Raw genomic sequence first — 15,000 nt, forward strand, 5'->3', positions numbered from 1 at the left:
AAGTGATCGATAGAATAAGTATTAGACTTAGAAAGAATAAGTCCTGGGGTCAATTTATTCGACTAAAGGCGGTGCTCCAGCAAGGCCGCAGTCAAAATGACTGAAACAAGTAAAAGAATATATTTTAACTTTGCTCTAAAGTAATTTTGAACATATTGGTTTCGGATTTTGACACCAGGCCTGCAAGTTCAGGGGAAGGGTGCATGGGTTAGTCAATTATATCGACCTCAGTATTCAACTGGTACCTATTTTATCTTTCCCGACAGAACGAAAGGCAAAGTCGACTTCGGCGGAATTTGAACTCAGGACTTTACGACGGACGAAATACCACGAAGCATTTTGTTCAACATGTTAATAATTCTGCCAGATCGCTGCATTAGAAAAACTATATCTACACATTAGGCAACCGATAGATCGATTTTCGAGTTGATTTAGTTTCCTTCAGCTTTCAGTACAGACGGAGTCACTCATTTTCTTCCAGTCAGACTTTTATATATCGGTTAATAGAAAACTATCCAGAATACACAATCTACTGGCAATTAGTGTACAGAAAATATCATGTCACGCTGTATAAATATTGACGAAGTATATTGTATTCAATGCGTTCGAATATATTTCACTAGCATTGAGCTGCCTGCAAGAGAACTTTAGATCAATGCGTTATCTTTTCTTACCCAATTATTCACAATGAACAGGCTGGTGTCGTCTGCAAAAGTGTTATCAACTTGGCAGTATTTAACAACTCTGTAATTTCTTTCAGATTTTTAGAGAAAGGGTAAATCGATTACATTGACCCTGGTGCATAACTGGTACTTATTTTATTGACCCTTTAATAGACCTTACATGTTATGGAAATCGGATTAAGCTCCGGGTTTATGACCCCAGGGGTTCATGATAGACCTTCATGTCTTTTATTCTTTTCTACTCTAGACACAAGGCCCGAAATTTTGGGGGAGGGGGCCAGTCGATTAGATCGACCCCAGTACGCAACTGGTACTTAATTTATCAATCCCGAAAGGATGAAAAGCCAAGTCGACCTCGGCGGATTTTGAACACCAGTCACTTTTACGCCATGGAAACCGAGTAACCGGTCCTATGAGCCTTAGCACAAGAGACAGCATCGATATTATAGACATACATCCAAGGCAGCGAGCTGGCAGAACCGTTAGCACGCCGGGAAGAATACTTAGTGATGTTTCGTTTATCTTGACGTTCTGAGTTTCAGGGGTCGAAGAAATGAGTACCAGTTGAACACTGGGGGTCGATGTTATTGACGTAGCCCCCTCCCCCGCCTAAATTGCTGGCCTTGTGTCAAAATTTGAAACTAATATTAAATACATGAATTGAGTTTGGGGAGAAAGAATCGATATTAGGTAAACCAAGAAATTGAAAGAAATGTATGAAGATTGCATTGCCCCTTATAGATTGTTGTTGTTGCTATTGCTGCAGCTGCTGTTGTTTTTGTTACTGTTGTTGTTATTTACCTTAGGGAGATGTCTGTACGTGTGCTCCGACCCAATTGATTATATTTTGTTGAGTTTGGCAAAAATTGGATCATAATTTGGGGGCAAAGGGTTCCATTTATCCTTTTTATTTTTCTATCATATATATATATAAAAGCAGAATAAAGACATTTTGAAAATAATTTCTTCCTCACCAGCCAACATCTAATGCAAAAATATTTAATAGACACATCTCTACAAACAAAATCGTTTGTGGAGACAAAACACACAAAAGTTATAAATGAAAATGCAGATGTAACGATTTCTATGTAACAAATAAATGAGAGGAAGAAAATATCACTTGTGGTGATCTGGCCTTTATTTGTTCGTTACAATGTAAGATACAACTTGTTATTGTTGTACAGTGGTTATTGCTGATTCTCTTGTCCATCTCGTAGGTAGTTAAGTTCATTATTTGTTGACTGCTAGAAGACGGGTAAAAAACCTAAAGTGAGAAATGGTACGAAATTCTATCTCTCTATGTTGACAAGTAGAGAGAGTGAAAGTTGTGTAGCTGCGCGGAGACAACTCATAAGTGAAGGGAGAAAATAAAGATGTGCTCCTCAGCCAAGCGACGACAGAGGTTGAAACAATTTTGAGGTCTGTTTTAATATATTTTTTTTTTCTAACTAATTTACGTAGGCCAAGAAGCTAAACAAAGGATTTTCCGTCATCTGTCTACTTTGACCCAAATTTGTCTTGAAATAGTCATTTAAACAATAGAATTGATTGAAACATGTTAGTTGACTCTTATAAATTTCCAAGTGCAAAAGTCGAAAATAATAGGAAAGAACTTGCAGGAAAATATAGATTAGGTTTCGAATCCTTGCTTAGAATCTAGGTAGTTATTAGTCACACAGACATTAACTAAATAGAATCGCACGAAGCAACGTTGAATAGAATATATGCGTGTACTATGATATTTAACATTTTCGTGTACATTCGAACGTAGAAAGACTTTTCACTGCAGAAGTAGTTTCGAGAGAATTTATTCCTCTTAGACAACATATGAAAACACATTGGGCTACGAAAGACGTCATCAGATCATAGAAGGAATGCGTTTCTGCGATGTTACATGTCATCTGCTACGATTAGTGAATTCGTCGTACCCAACCTCATTGCAACGGTAGTTCCAATATGCAAGAATGGCAAATAGTAAATTTGCTGGTGTGCGTAAAGCTTGATGAAGCTGGAATTAATTAAATAGAGTCACACGAAACAGTGTTGGATAAAATACATGCGTCTACAATGGTATTTAACTCACTCGTGTACATTCGAACACAGGAAGATCTTTCATTGCAGAAATAGTGTCGAGAGAAATTTTTCTTCTTAGACAAAATGTGTGAAAACACATTTAGCTATGAATGATGCCATCGGATTGTGGTAAACATGCATTTCTGCTTTATTACACGTCATCAACTACGAATGCCGAATAATAGTGCGTAAGTGTTTCTGATACAAACTTGAGTTTATTTGAAAAGTTGTCCAATGACAATGACAACAGCAACAATAGTAATACACAGCTTTTCTAAAACAGATTAGCAACCATCGCATGAAAAAAGGAGGTTCTTGATTCGAGTAGGTTCCAGTTGCAGACACAAGTCTTGGAGGACTGTATTTCAAAAAGCTCTCTCTCTCTCTCTCTCTCATTCCAACTACCTCGACTGGTTCTTCATTTATCGTCTCTGAAAGGAATGTACGAAAAAGTTAACCCCAGTTGGATTTGAACTCAGCTTACACCGAATAAGAACAAATGCTATGAGGAATAATTCTATCCAACACTCTAGTGACTCTGTAAATTTGTCGCCTTCGAAGTCAGCCATTGTCAAGTCGGCAAAGAACGAACAGAATGAGAGTAACAGCGAAACCTCTCAGCGTTGTCTCCCATGGTTCCTGAAATTTTTTGACATATATCTGATTTGAATTTTCCTTGCCGCCGAAATTTTCCTTCATGTTCATTATATTACATGTACCAACAATAACTGTGGTATTATTTTCCTGTAACTATTTTTACCGACTAGTTAATCTCAATTATTTATTTATTTATTTATTTATTTATTTACTCGATCGCTCTGAACTGCGTTAATGTGTTTTCTTAATGACCAAATATTTATTCCAGTTGTGAGGTGACTACTGAAACAAAAATCAATACAAAGAAAAAAATATTGAGACTGCATTTTCTAGTTGAGAAATCACGTTTCCTTCTCATCGTGACACTTTAATATGTCTTACTTTCAAAGCATTGAGAAGAAATTGGAGAGATGGAACGAGAGTGGGACTGACCAGCAAAACGAAGTCGCTGTAAAAGCGAGCTTCTTGACCACACAGCTTAAAACACAATACGGAATCAAATATGATATTCGAATCATTACCTCAATAGTTTAGGCTTCTTCATAATCGATCTATAATAATTATTATAGATCGATTAGAATCTAAACATGCTATGAAAATATTTGAAATAGAGAAAAAGAAATTAAACTGAAGTGTAAGGGAGATAATTCCGGTTTTACTAGTTGCCCTTGGTTTGCAAAGAATAAAAAAATAATTCTTCATTTCAGCATTTTTGCATTTCATAAGACATTTTTTCCCTTTTAACTGGATTAAAATCAACTGATACCTAAATCACAACTCAACAACGATACCCCTCAACCTTCCCATTATCTAAATGACGAAGCATTGAGACGTAAAAACAGCTGAATGTGAAGTAATACATTAAAACTTTGGTTTTCTTCCGGATTATCTTAATACTGTATTTATTCTTTCGTCTGTCTTTACGTTCTGAGTTCAAATTCCGCTGAGGTCGACTTTGCCTTTCATCCTTTCGGGGTCGATAAATTAAGTACCAGTTGGACCAAAGTACTGGATTCGTCAACTGGTATGCATCGAGCTAAATATCTTTTGTGTAAGCAGACGGTTTAAGTCATTGGATGGCGGCCATGCGAGAGGACACCACCTTGAGAGGCGAGTCGAACGAATCGACAACAATACATATGTTTTTATTTTTTTTTATTTTTCAATGTATAGTACTTATTCCACCGGTGCCTTTTGTCGAACCGCTGAATTATGGAGGATGTAAAGAAACCCATACCGGTTGTCAAGGGATGTTGGCAGATTGGTAGAACAATGCCAAATACACACACACACACACATACACACACACACATACATACATACACACACACACACACATTTATATACGTGTACAATGGGCTTCCACTAAAGTGCCAATCATCCTGAATTTCAGCTCGTTTCAGGGAGTAAAAAACAAAACGTCGATTTCGAAGTGTCGTCAAGAAAAAGGTTCTAAAACATTATTTAACAACAAATTTCTCGACGATAGTACTTCAAGTGACCTCCTCGTCTGAGCTAGAATTAAATGAAAAACGTGAGCTTGAAAACAGCCGTTTTTGCTCGAATCATTCGCACGATTTAACAAAACAACATATTGATAAATGCTTTCTTGATAACTTTCGTATAATATTTCAAAATATATTCGAACAACTGATAATCTAAGAGAAAACAGGTTCGTATTACGAAATGAAAGAACGGAAACGGGAAACTCAAACAGCGAAATTATGGGCTTTTCAGTTGTGATGAATTAAGGAACACTCTATATTTATATATTGAGTTCTGTAATTTAATGATTCTCGGTGAATCAACAGAAGTCTATATACATGTGTAGCAGAAATGTGTAATGGTTTTATTAATAAGGTGAATTCATCAGTACACTCGTTCTAAGAACGAATGTGCTGATGAACCACGGACGTTTTTACGTAAGTAAAAAGGTTGATGGGGAAACCGGTATACGATTAATTCTTTATTTTGTATATTTTCCATTTGTCTTGCCCGCTTATGTTGTGGCGTTTGCTGAATTTTTTTCTGGAGAACATTATTTTTCCTTGTGGTTGTGTCGTTGATGACCTCTTTCTAGCATATCGGATGTCCGCTTAGTAGTCATCTCTTCTTATAAGCATATATATGGGAGAATTTACGAAAAAATCAACAGACGAAGACAAATGGTGTAAACAACAAATGGATGTATTAGTTTAACGCTCAGGAATAGAGAAAGTCTTTGACGTTTCGAGCCTACGCTCTTCAACTGAAAGGAACACAGAAAGAAACAAGGAGAGAAACAGGGAGAAAAAATATATAAATGTAGTGGTCAGCGATCTAATTATATTATATTATATTATATTATATTATATTATATTATATTATATCATATCATATTATATTATATTATATTATATTATATTATATTATATTATATTATGCTATATTATATATTATATTTCAACATGTTTTCCGTTAAACATATTTTTTCCAAATACAATAAAAATTCTTTCGTTGTTGAAATTATCTTTTGTTTAGTTGTATTCGGTATTTGCTTTATCATGGCCCAAACAACATCACCGTTATATCATTATATTATCAAAAGTCTAGCTATCATAGGAGTTTGTTTATCAATTCATATATTTATCTGTTTTTAACTATTTTGCAAAGATTATAATTTTGCTTTTGATATGATGTTACATGGTATGACTTGAAACTTAAGTACCTATTGTTTATGAAACTGGTTAAAGTCAGCTTATATACAAAACACACTCTAGTTCAGTATCTGTTTAGCATTGAGAACGACCCTGACCTAGATGCATTCCAGTATTAAGACAACTACAGTCACAATACACACTTTCTTACCACTTCAAATATGCTTGACGCATATTCGAACCCAGCCACTTCGAAATGCACGCATCCAACAGTTAGGAGCCGCTGTGAGCTGACTTGGTGTATTCACAGCTGTTTGTCAGCGAGAAATTTTCCCTATGATAAAACATAATAAATGGCTTTCTTACGGATTCGAATATGCCTCAAGTATATTTGAATAGGCAACGAGTTTGAATTTATGAACATCACCGCTCAGCGCTGTCATCCTGTATTTTATTCACGGTTAACCGCTGAATATCGCGACCAGTCATTGGATGATGACCAGAATATAAAAGCGGCAGCCATCACTTGCGAGCGAGTCATTGCATGATAACAGGTAGAAAAATCGTTGCTAATCGCTTCAGGAGCCTATGGAGTCAGCAGCATAGCTGTGCCAAAGAGAAGGGAACGGTCCACCCCGGGTGATGCTTTTATAGGGGCAGCATTTTTATATCTGCTATAAGTTTGTTTAGAGGGCGGGTTGGTAACAGAGGGGCTAGTGGCACAGCAAACTGAAGAGCTGCCCTGGGTGGCACATAGGGCCGGCCCTAGTGTTGCTGGCGCACCGGGCAAGCTGAACTTCGGCGTGTACAAGCTGACGGTCGTGGAAATGTCGTTGTCTTTGTCATGTCCTCCTTGGCGCCTCCTAGCACATGGTGCCCTGGGCGACTGCCTGAGTTTTCGGTACCTTGAGCCGGCCCTGGTGGCACACACTATGGTTACGCCACTGCATCTAATGGCGATCAAGCACAGACAACTTCTTGGTCCCATCACCCTTGATTTAACAAAATATCCAGGATGTGACAGCCAGAAGAGAGGATTGTACCAACATCCGCTTGATACTCATTGCAGCTGAGGAGACTGAGGCAGTCTGAAACGAAGTGCCTTGTTCAACAAGTCATTCGGATTAGGAATTGAACCTATAGCTCTCTGCTCAACAGCTAAATACCTCTAACCATTCGGCCATGTAGCTTATGTAAAGGGAGAAGTTAAAGTCATATCATTTCATGCCTAATCGCAAATCCCTGTAGAAACCAATGAACTAATGGGATAGTTTCTATGTTGTGGCCAGTGGCGGAGCTGAAGTGTGTGCCGCTCGGAGCAGCCCTTGATGGGCTGAAATAGAAGACACGAATGTGCCGCCCCATAAAAGCATCGCCTAGAGCAGACCTCCCCGTCCCATCTTCTCCCTCTCCAGTTACGCTACTGGTAGTGATTCTCTACCTGCTAGAAATAGCAACCAAATTAGACTTCAACAATCTAGAAATGAGAGGAACAGATTCGCTTCGTAATCATATGATTTTGAGTTTGATCAACTGTGTCATGTCTTGAGCAAATATTTTCTACTATGGCTTCAGGTTGACTAATTCAGTGTCAGCAGATTCTGGTGGACAGAAACCGTACAACTGACACTCAAATAACGATTCTCTCTCTCTCTCTCTCTCTCTCTCTCTCTCTCTCTCTCTCTCTCTCTCTCTCTCTCTCTCTCCCCTTTCTCTCTATGTATGTATGTATGTATGTATGTATGTATGTATCTATCTATCTATCTATCTATCTATCTATCTATCTATCTATCTATCTATCTATCTATATCTATTTCTCTCTGCTACAGAGTTAAGTTGGGTAAAGTATTCCTCCTCCAGAAATGGAGAAAGGTTGAGTGAAGGACTAACACCATGTTCCCATTAGACAACTGATATACAACAGAAGTCATTGAAGAACAGGTCCAAGAATAAATCAGAATATCTGTGAGAAAATTTGCTTTGATGTTACATGGCAGAGCTATGCCCAGAAAGATAATGAGAAGGGTAAGTTGCGTTCAATTAGAATTTTTTATTAACATATTGGTTACCTTCTCTCAGCAGAGAAATTACCTTGTCCACTGGAAATATTTGTTGTCATAGTGGTTTCAAATTTTATCGACCCCGAAAGAATGAAAGACAAAATCGACCTCGGTAGATTTCGAACTCAGAACCTAACGAGGTTGACTTTGCCTTTCGTTCTTACGGAACCGATAAAATAAAGAATCATTCAAGTACTGATGTCGATGTAATCAACAATCACCATATTTAAAGCTGTTGGCCTTGTGCCAGTATTTGAAGCCATATTAAAAGATGTTGAATGGAATTTCTTTTCTCCTGAGATATTTCGTTTAAGAGAAAGAGGTCCTCCATCAGGACAATATAGATTTTACCAACTTCGCTCACCTTCCTCAATTTTCTCCGGCACTTTTTCTCAAACGTCCGTCTCCTTTATTAATAAAATTTAGCTTTTTGTTTAAGACTCATCCTTCAAATACATTCAATGTTCTTTGTTGAGGTCAGCAATGGATTGTATTGTATGATGCTGCTGTAGCGAGATTTCTGCTGAGTTTCGAACCATCTTGCCCGGGTCCGCAGTTTATGACCACGACCCAACTATATTGCCATAAAAGGCAAAGACCATCTACGAGAAATAAATTCTGTAGCCATAAAAGATATTAACCCCTACGTGAACATGGTTCGACCAATCAAACTTGGCTGGTGTGTAACCAAATAGCAGTAGACTGGAACATTTTGTGAATTTTCCAACCAAATAGTTCTGCTGAAGATTCTAGAAGTTTTGACCGAATGTTATAAAAAGTTGAAATAATGGACTCCCAAACAAAGCATTCTCGGGTGCTTCCCAGAAATCTGTTGGTCAGTTTTGTGATAAGGTGGTCTCATTTTTTCTTCTTTGGTAACCTTGTAGCTATCATACTCTCTGTCTCATATACGATACTGTATTGAAATAACCGCAGTGCATATGTAAATGCAAACGTTCCAGATACTATTAAAAAAATATGGAAACTTATACAAATATTAATGGGATCATTCTCACCTTTTCCCGCAACCTGTCTACCGTATTTGATGGCATATCAGACACTATTATTTCTCAATAATAGATCTCAAAGAAAAAAATTCCCTGGGTTTTATAAACAAAGTTGGGCCTCTTATAAGCTTTAATGCACTAAAAACTTCTTTTATGAGTATACACTATTGAACCTGGAATGCATCAAACATGGCCGTGTGTGTTTTATGTATATATGTTGTATACTACCAATCACAGGTTCGTGACTAAAACCCAGAACAATCCAACTCCATAAAACTGTCTTTCTTTAACTTCTTTATTCAAATAGTTTCATAGCCTCGGTCTGCTTTGTTTAAAAAATGTAGCTGGTAAAATTTAAGGTTAATAACAAATTTTATTGAACGTCAGACGCTCTCTTTCTGTGGGTTTTTTTATTCCCGTGGTGTTCATATGTTTTTCTTTTTTTTGCTTTTTTGTTTTTTGTAAGAGTGACTCGGAAAACAAAATTTCTTCAATACTCATTCATCGTTTGACTTATTCCTCAGGTTCATTCGCTTTTCGTTTTTCGTAAACAACTGATTTTATTGAATAACACGGCTTTCTTGTAGCTTATTTATGTGCAAATAACCTATTTTATTGAAAAGGTGTCACCAAACAAGTAAAATAACAATTTCACAACACACTCAAAAGATTTCGCACCAGAGTTAAATCGACCCAGTAAATAGTTCAAGTGAATATTTGCTTATACAACGTATATGACCGCGAGTCCGCTGCCCTAACCACTGGGCCATTCATTGCGCCTCCACTCAGTTGAAAGCAAACCAAGGTCACTTATGATGATAGTCTTTCCTGACTTTGTGATCCACGAAAGCATATTTCTTTAAAATTAAATTATTCAAATTTATGAGTTTGTCTTTCCACCGCTTGATAACCCGTTTTGGTTTGCCTACCCCCACCCCTCTAACATAAGTACTGGAATCGATTTATTCGACCAAATCCTGCAAGGTAGAGCCCCAGCATGGGCACAGTAACTTTAAACTGAAAATTCACTCAATACTTTCCAGTAAAGTACATGTTAATGTTTTCGAGGAAAAGGTTGACAGTAACTTCGAAGCTTCGGTATCTTTGCTGTTATCAGATATTAAAGTAAAAGTTCATTCAATACTTTTTAGTTTAGATTTTTTTTTAAAGAAATCTTTGACAGTGACTTCGAAGTATCGGCTTGCTCGCAGCCATCAGTCTGTCTGGTGAAAGTTAGTACGGCGAAACTTCGAAGTCACAAAGAGCCTTTTACTTGAAAACAAATTATTAATACACACACACACACACACACACACACACACACACATACACACAGACTCACACAAACACAAATTCGGACAGACACACAGACAATATTTTTATCTTTTTATTACATGTTAAAAACTCTCAAGTTAAAAAAAAAAAGACAACAGCAATGATATATAAAAAGTAAATTAAAACAAAGAAAACAAAGATAACAAGATTCAAAGTATATATATATGTATTTCAGCCAAATCATCAGCTTCCAGTAATATTATGAAATCAATATTAAATAACAGCAAAACAATTTCACCGAGCTTATCAATAACCTAGAAACCGAAGATCGTTGAAAGTTCAGCAGGTTAAGTTGGTTTTCATAAATTTATAGATTAAGAATATTGTTAATTTCCTATGACATACAGAATATAAAGACGGCAATATTTTAATAAAGTATAGAATTATGATTTTATTAAAAGTTTTCTTGAAACTTCTCAATTTTTCGGTATATGATAATTAATTACTTTTTCAAATTTGTATCAAACATTTATATCCGCCATTTTATGATATCTGCGATTCGCTTTGTGTCTTTCTTCGGCTTGATTATTTGATTATCGAGGAATAATTTGAAGATAGATACGTGTAGACTTGATGCTATTATTTCAAAATAAATTACACACACACACACAAACACACACACGTGGGCGTATACAACACCGACTTTCCGGACACTGATGGTTCAGAACCTCTTATAATCCACACGAATTAAACGAGACACCAGACTAGTCTTCTGGTCTTTACACAGAACAGTATCATTAAGTTTTTATCATTTATCTTCCTATATAGATGCCTGCATTTCATTTAATTATCTAAGTAAACTTAATACTTGTTTAATTTAGAGAGTAGCCACCCCTGGTTCGGAAAAATCAGCAATTCGGAATGGTTTTGAAACCGAAGGTTCCGGAAAATCGGTGTTATACCTGTACATACATACATACATACATACATACATACATACATACATTATATATATATATATATATATATATATATATATATATATATATATATATATATATATATATATATATATATAATTGGAGCGGTCTCAAAGCGATGTAAATATTTTGGCAAATTAAATTTAAATGAAGTGAATCTAACGGTTTCTGTGTGTTTTTAAATGGCTTATAAACACCTTCTACGCTGCAATTGTTTTCGTTCCAGCACACGATCTCAGATTAGGTCACTTACTATGCAAATACACACACACACACACACACACACACACACACACACACACACACACACACACACACACACACACACACACACACATATATGTATATGTATATATAAAATGAATATAAGATGCAACAAGAGTCATCAATTTTGATTGATTTGTGATTAGTTCTTAAAATTTGATAGCGATGTCCATATTCTTTGATTACAATATTCATGAATATTGTAGAAATTTGGTGACACTAAATTTTGTAATTTTTCCAAACAAATTATTTATCTTTGAGACGAAGGGTCAGCACTTCTGGTCTTTGAAATCAGACTTGTAATCCTGTGAGCTGTAGAGAGTGCCAGTTCTGGAAAGGAGGGATTTGGTGAAGTACTTAGTAAGGACACTTTAAGGAAAAAATGAGAAGAGCAGAAAGTATAAGAAAGTCTCGGACGGAGGATGGATGGCTTATAATTTTCTCATTTAGGAGTAGCAGCCGTTTTAATAGTAGCAGAAGCGGCAGAGAGATGATACAATAGACCTGTGGGTTAGAGGTTATGGCATGTTGGTGAATGAAACTTTGTCATCGAGATTAATGCAGCTTTGAGGGCCAGCTGTACCATCGCCAAAATGAGGCTAACAGTACCATCGCCAAAATAAGGCCAGTTGTATCATTACCAAAATGAGAGCCGTATTTCCTTGCAGGATGCGCCTGTATCTTGTAAATGTCAGCAAAATGCACAAAACTGAAGTAGTTTTTAGCATTTTGGAATAGTTTACAATATTATAATTGGCAGTCGCCATGACAAGCAGCTAAAGGTTGTGAAAGCTATTGCTTGTAAGATATGTTGTTTGAAGGTTAAATAATACCAGAGTGGAGTTTCTCATAGATACACTTTTAGAATGAAGAAAGAAGCAAAAACCGATTCAGTCATAATGCCATTTCTTAAAAAAGCTTCTTTTCGAACAGATTTGCTAAATTTCCCTTCAAATATTCCTTAAATTCAATGATTGTCAATTCTTTAGGATTTTGTATAAAATTATGTGAATTTCTTTCCGACTCGACGAAATGCCATGTACATTCAAGAAGGGAAAATGGTAAGTTGTCGTGTATATTCCCCCGCAAGAATATTAAAGAAGAAAAGTGAATTTTCTTTAACCAGGAATCAAATTCTCTCGTCACTATGTTTGTAACTCTTTATTTAAGATTCTTTCGTATTAAACAATTGGATTCTTCTCTTCTGGGTCTATACAGCATTTTGTATTTCACTATCTACGGAGGTCATTTATTGAAGAGAACCAGAAACAGACGCGTGACGTTTATATAGGAATATCGTTTCACAATAGAATAAAATGGTTTCATTGAGGAGAATTTCAGGTAAAGCAGTCTCAGGTGGCCATAAATATTCCTTCTTTGTTACTTTGACTCTGCTTACCTTTCATTGATCTTACAAATGTTACAACCTTGTTCATAGAGATTGCAATAATTTCTTACTCATTCAACGTTTTATTGTTGAGCTTGGGGTTTGTTGACACCAGAAAGCCATATTAGAATGCATCTGGTTTAGCAATCGACACACTCCTCAAAATGAAACTTTGTATTCAAATATCAGTTAATTCAATTACTATTCAGAAAAGAAGAATTCATGATAAACGTCTGTTTCCCGCCTATTGTCGTCAGTGTTATATTCGTATTAAAAGGTTTACACGATTAAAGATAATGATTTCTTTTATAAGCAGATAGCGAATAATTTTGGGGGGAGGGGTTGTCGATACCATCGACCACTGTAAATGACTGGTACTTCATTTTATTGACCACAAAATTATTTATAGTAATAGCTTATTACTTATGTCTGGAATTTCATAGGAATTTGCAAGTCTGGGTTGATTTGCAATTGGTCTTAGCGTCGTGTTTTCAAGCAAATTGAAGTGATTCCATTTGAGAAAAATGCAGAGAAATTTACTATAATATCCCAAATACATGGTTTTCAATTGGTAAGGAATGGTTCCAATACTTTTAAACGTTGAACAGCCGTGTAAGATTAATTTGAAAAATGTCATTGTAACCATTGGTAAATAAAATATCTCAGCAGCACTAAGAGTATATCAGGAGCCTTTCCAAGTTTGATAATAATTATGGATTTATTATTATTATTATTATTATTATTATTATTATTATTATTATTATTATTATTATTATTCAACAGGTTCAAAAAATAATTTTGTCAATCTACTTCATTTTGGTTAATATATAAAAGATTGAGGCACTCTTCTTTTAAGTTTAACTCTATATCTTCTGGAGGAGTTACCTCAGTCCTTTATATTATTATTATTATTATTATTATTATTATTATTATTATTATTATTATTATTATTATTAGGTTGGTGGAGATATATATAAAGTTACTAAATATATCGTTTGATATTCAAAACAGTTTCCCGCGTTCCATATATCATTTAACTAGATTCACCAAGAAACTAGTTTATTCTTCCATTTTCTCAGTTTAACTTTCGCACCTTCAAAATTAAATTCGGCTCCGGCCGACTGGTTATGGTTGCTCGTCGTTTATAACTGACGCCAGGCATGAGCTTGTATTCAAACTTGTTGATAAGTAAAGCTAGGGCCGCTTTCATCTCCATCAAAGCAAACTTATAACCAATGCACATTCTGCCCCCAGCAATGAAAGGTATGAAAGAATAAGGGTAAACTTTTGAAGGATCGCTAAATCGCTCCGGACGAAATTCCATTGGATTTTCCCAGTATTTTGGATTCTTTTGCAAAGAGGTTATGTTCACAAAAAGGAATGTTCCTTTTGGAAATGTGTAATCCCCAATTCTGCAATCTTCAATAGCTTCTCTGCTGACCATCAAAACAGCCGGATAAATACGCATTGTCTCGTCTATGACACATCGAAGATACGATAATTGTTCCAAATGGTCGTCTGTGATATTCCTTCCATCTTTTGGCAGAACCGAACGTATTTCTTCTCTGACTTTATCTTGGATGTGAGGATAACGAGCAAGTTGTAACAAAACCCAGGTTATCGAAACAGCTGTAGTTTCATGCCCAGCTAACATGAACGTAACTGCGTGATCACGGATTTCTTTGTCACTCATTCTTTCACCAGTATCCTCATCTTTGGCATATAATAAAGATTCGAGAAGATTGCTGACGTTTGAATCATCCTCATTCGATAAATCGATGGTCTTTCTTTTTTCTTCAATAATACGATAAACAATGTCGTCTAAATTCGAAATATATTTCTCGTATTCCTTCATTGATTTCGTTTTGAAAACATGTAAAAACGGTAAGAAGTCTGGTAGAACTCGTTGCCAGTTTAACTCAAGCTTTTGTGAAACTTTTGTGAAAAGATCTGTTGTTTCGTTACTGTTGTTTTCGATGCATTGAAAATCATAATCGAACGCACATTTACCAATAACATCAAATGTTAAGTTAGTCAC

General features: G+C 35.9%; 1 protein-coding gene across 1 annotated transcript in view; it reads right to left on the bottom strand.

Annotated features, from left to right (window-relative positions):
- Window positions 1–13,903: 13,903 nt before the first annotated feature.
- The window catches only part of LOC106871591 (leukotriene-B4 omega-hydroxylase 3), a 4,471-nt gene continuing 3,374 nt past the window's right edge, over window positions 13,904–15,000 (bottom strand). Inside the window, exon 2 of the mRNA XM_014918108.3 lies at window positions 13,904–15,000. This exon is cut by the window's right edge and continues 610 nt beyond it. Within this exon, the coding sequence (XP_014773594.1) occupies window positions 14,038–15,000 (963 nt within the window). The 3' untranslated portion in view covers window positions 13,904–14,037.

The sequence above is a fragment of the Octopus bimaculoides genome, chromosome 7 (genome assembly GCF_046866305.1).
Source record: "Octopus bimaculoides isolate indiv1 chromosome 7, ASM4686630v1, whole genome shotgun sequence".
Lineage (NCBI taxonomy): Eukaryota > Metazoa > Mollusca > Cephalopoda > Octopoda > Octopodidae > Octopus > Octopus bimaculoides.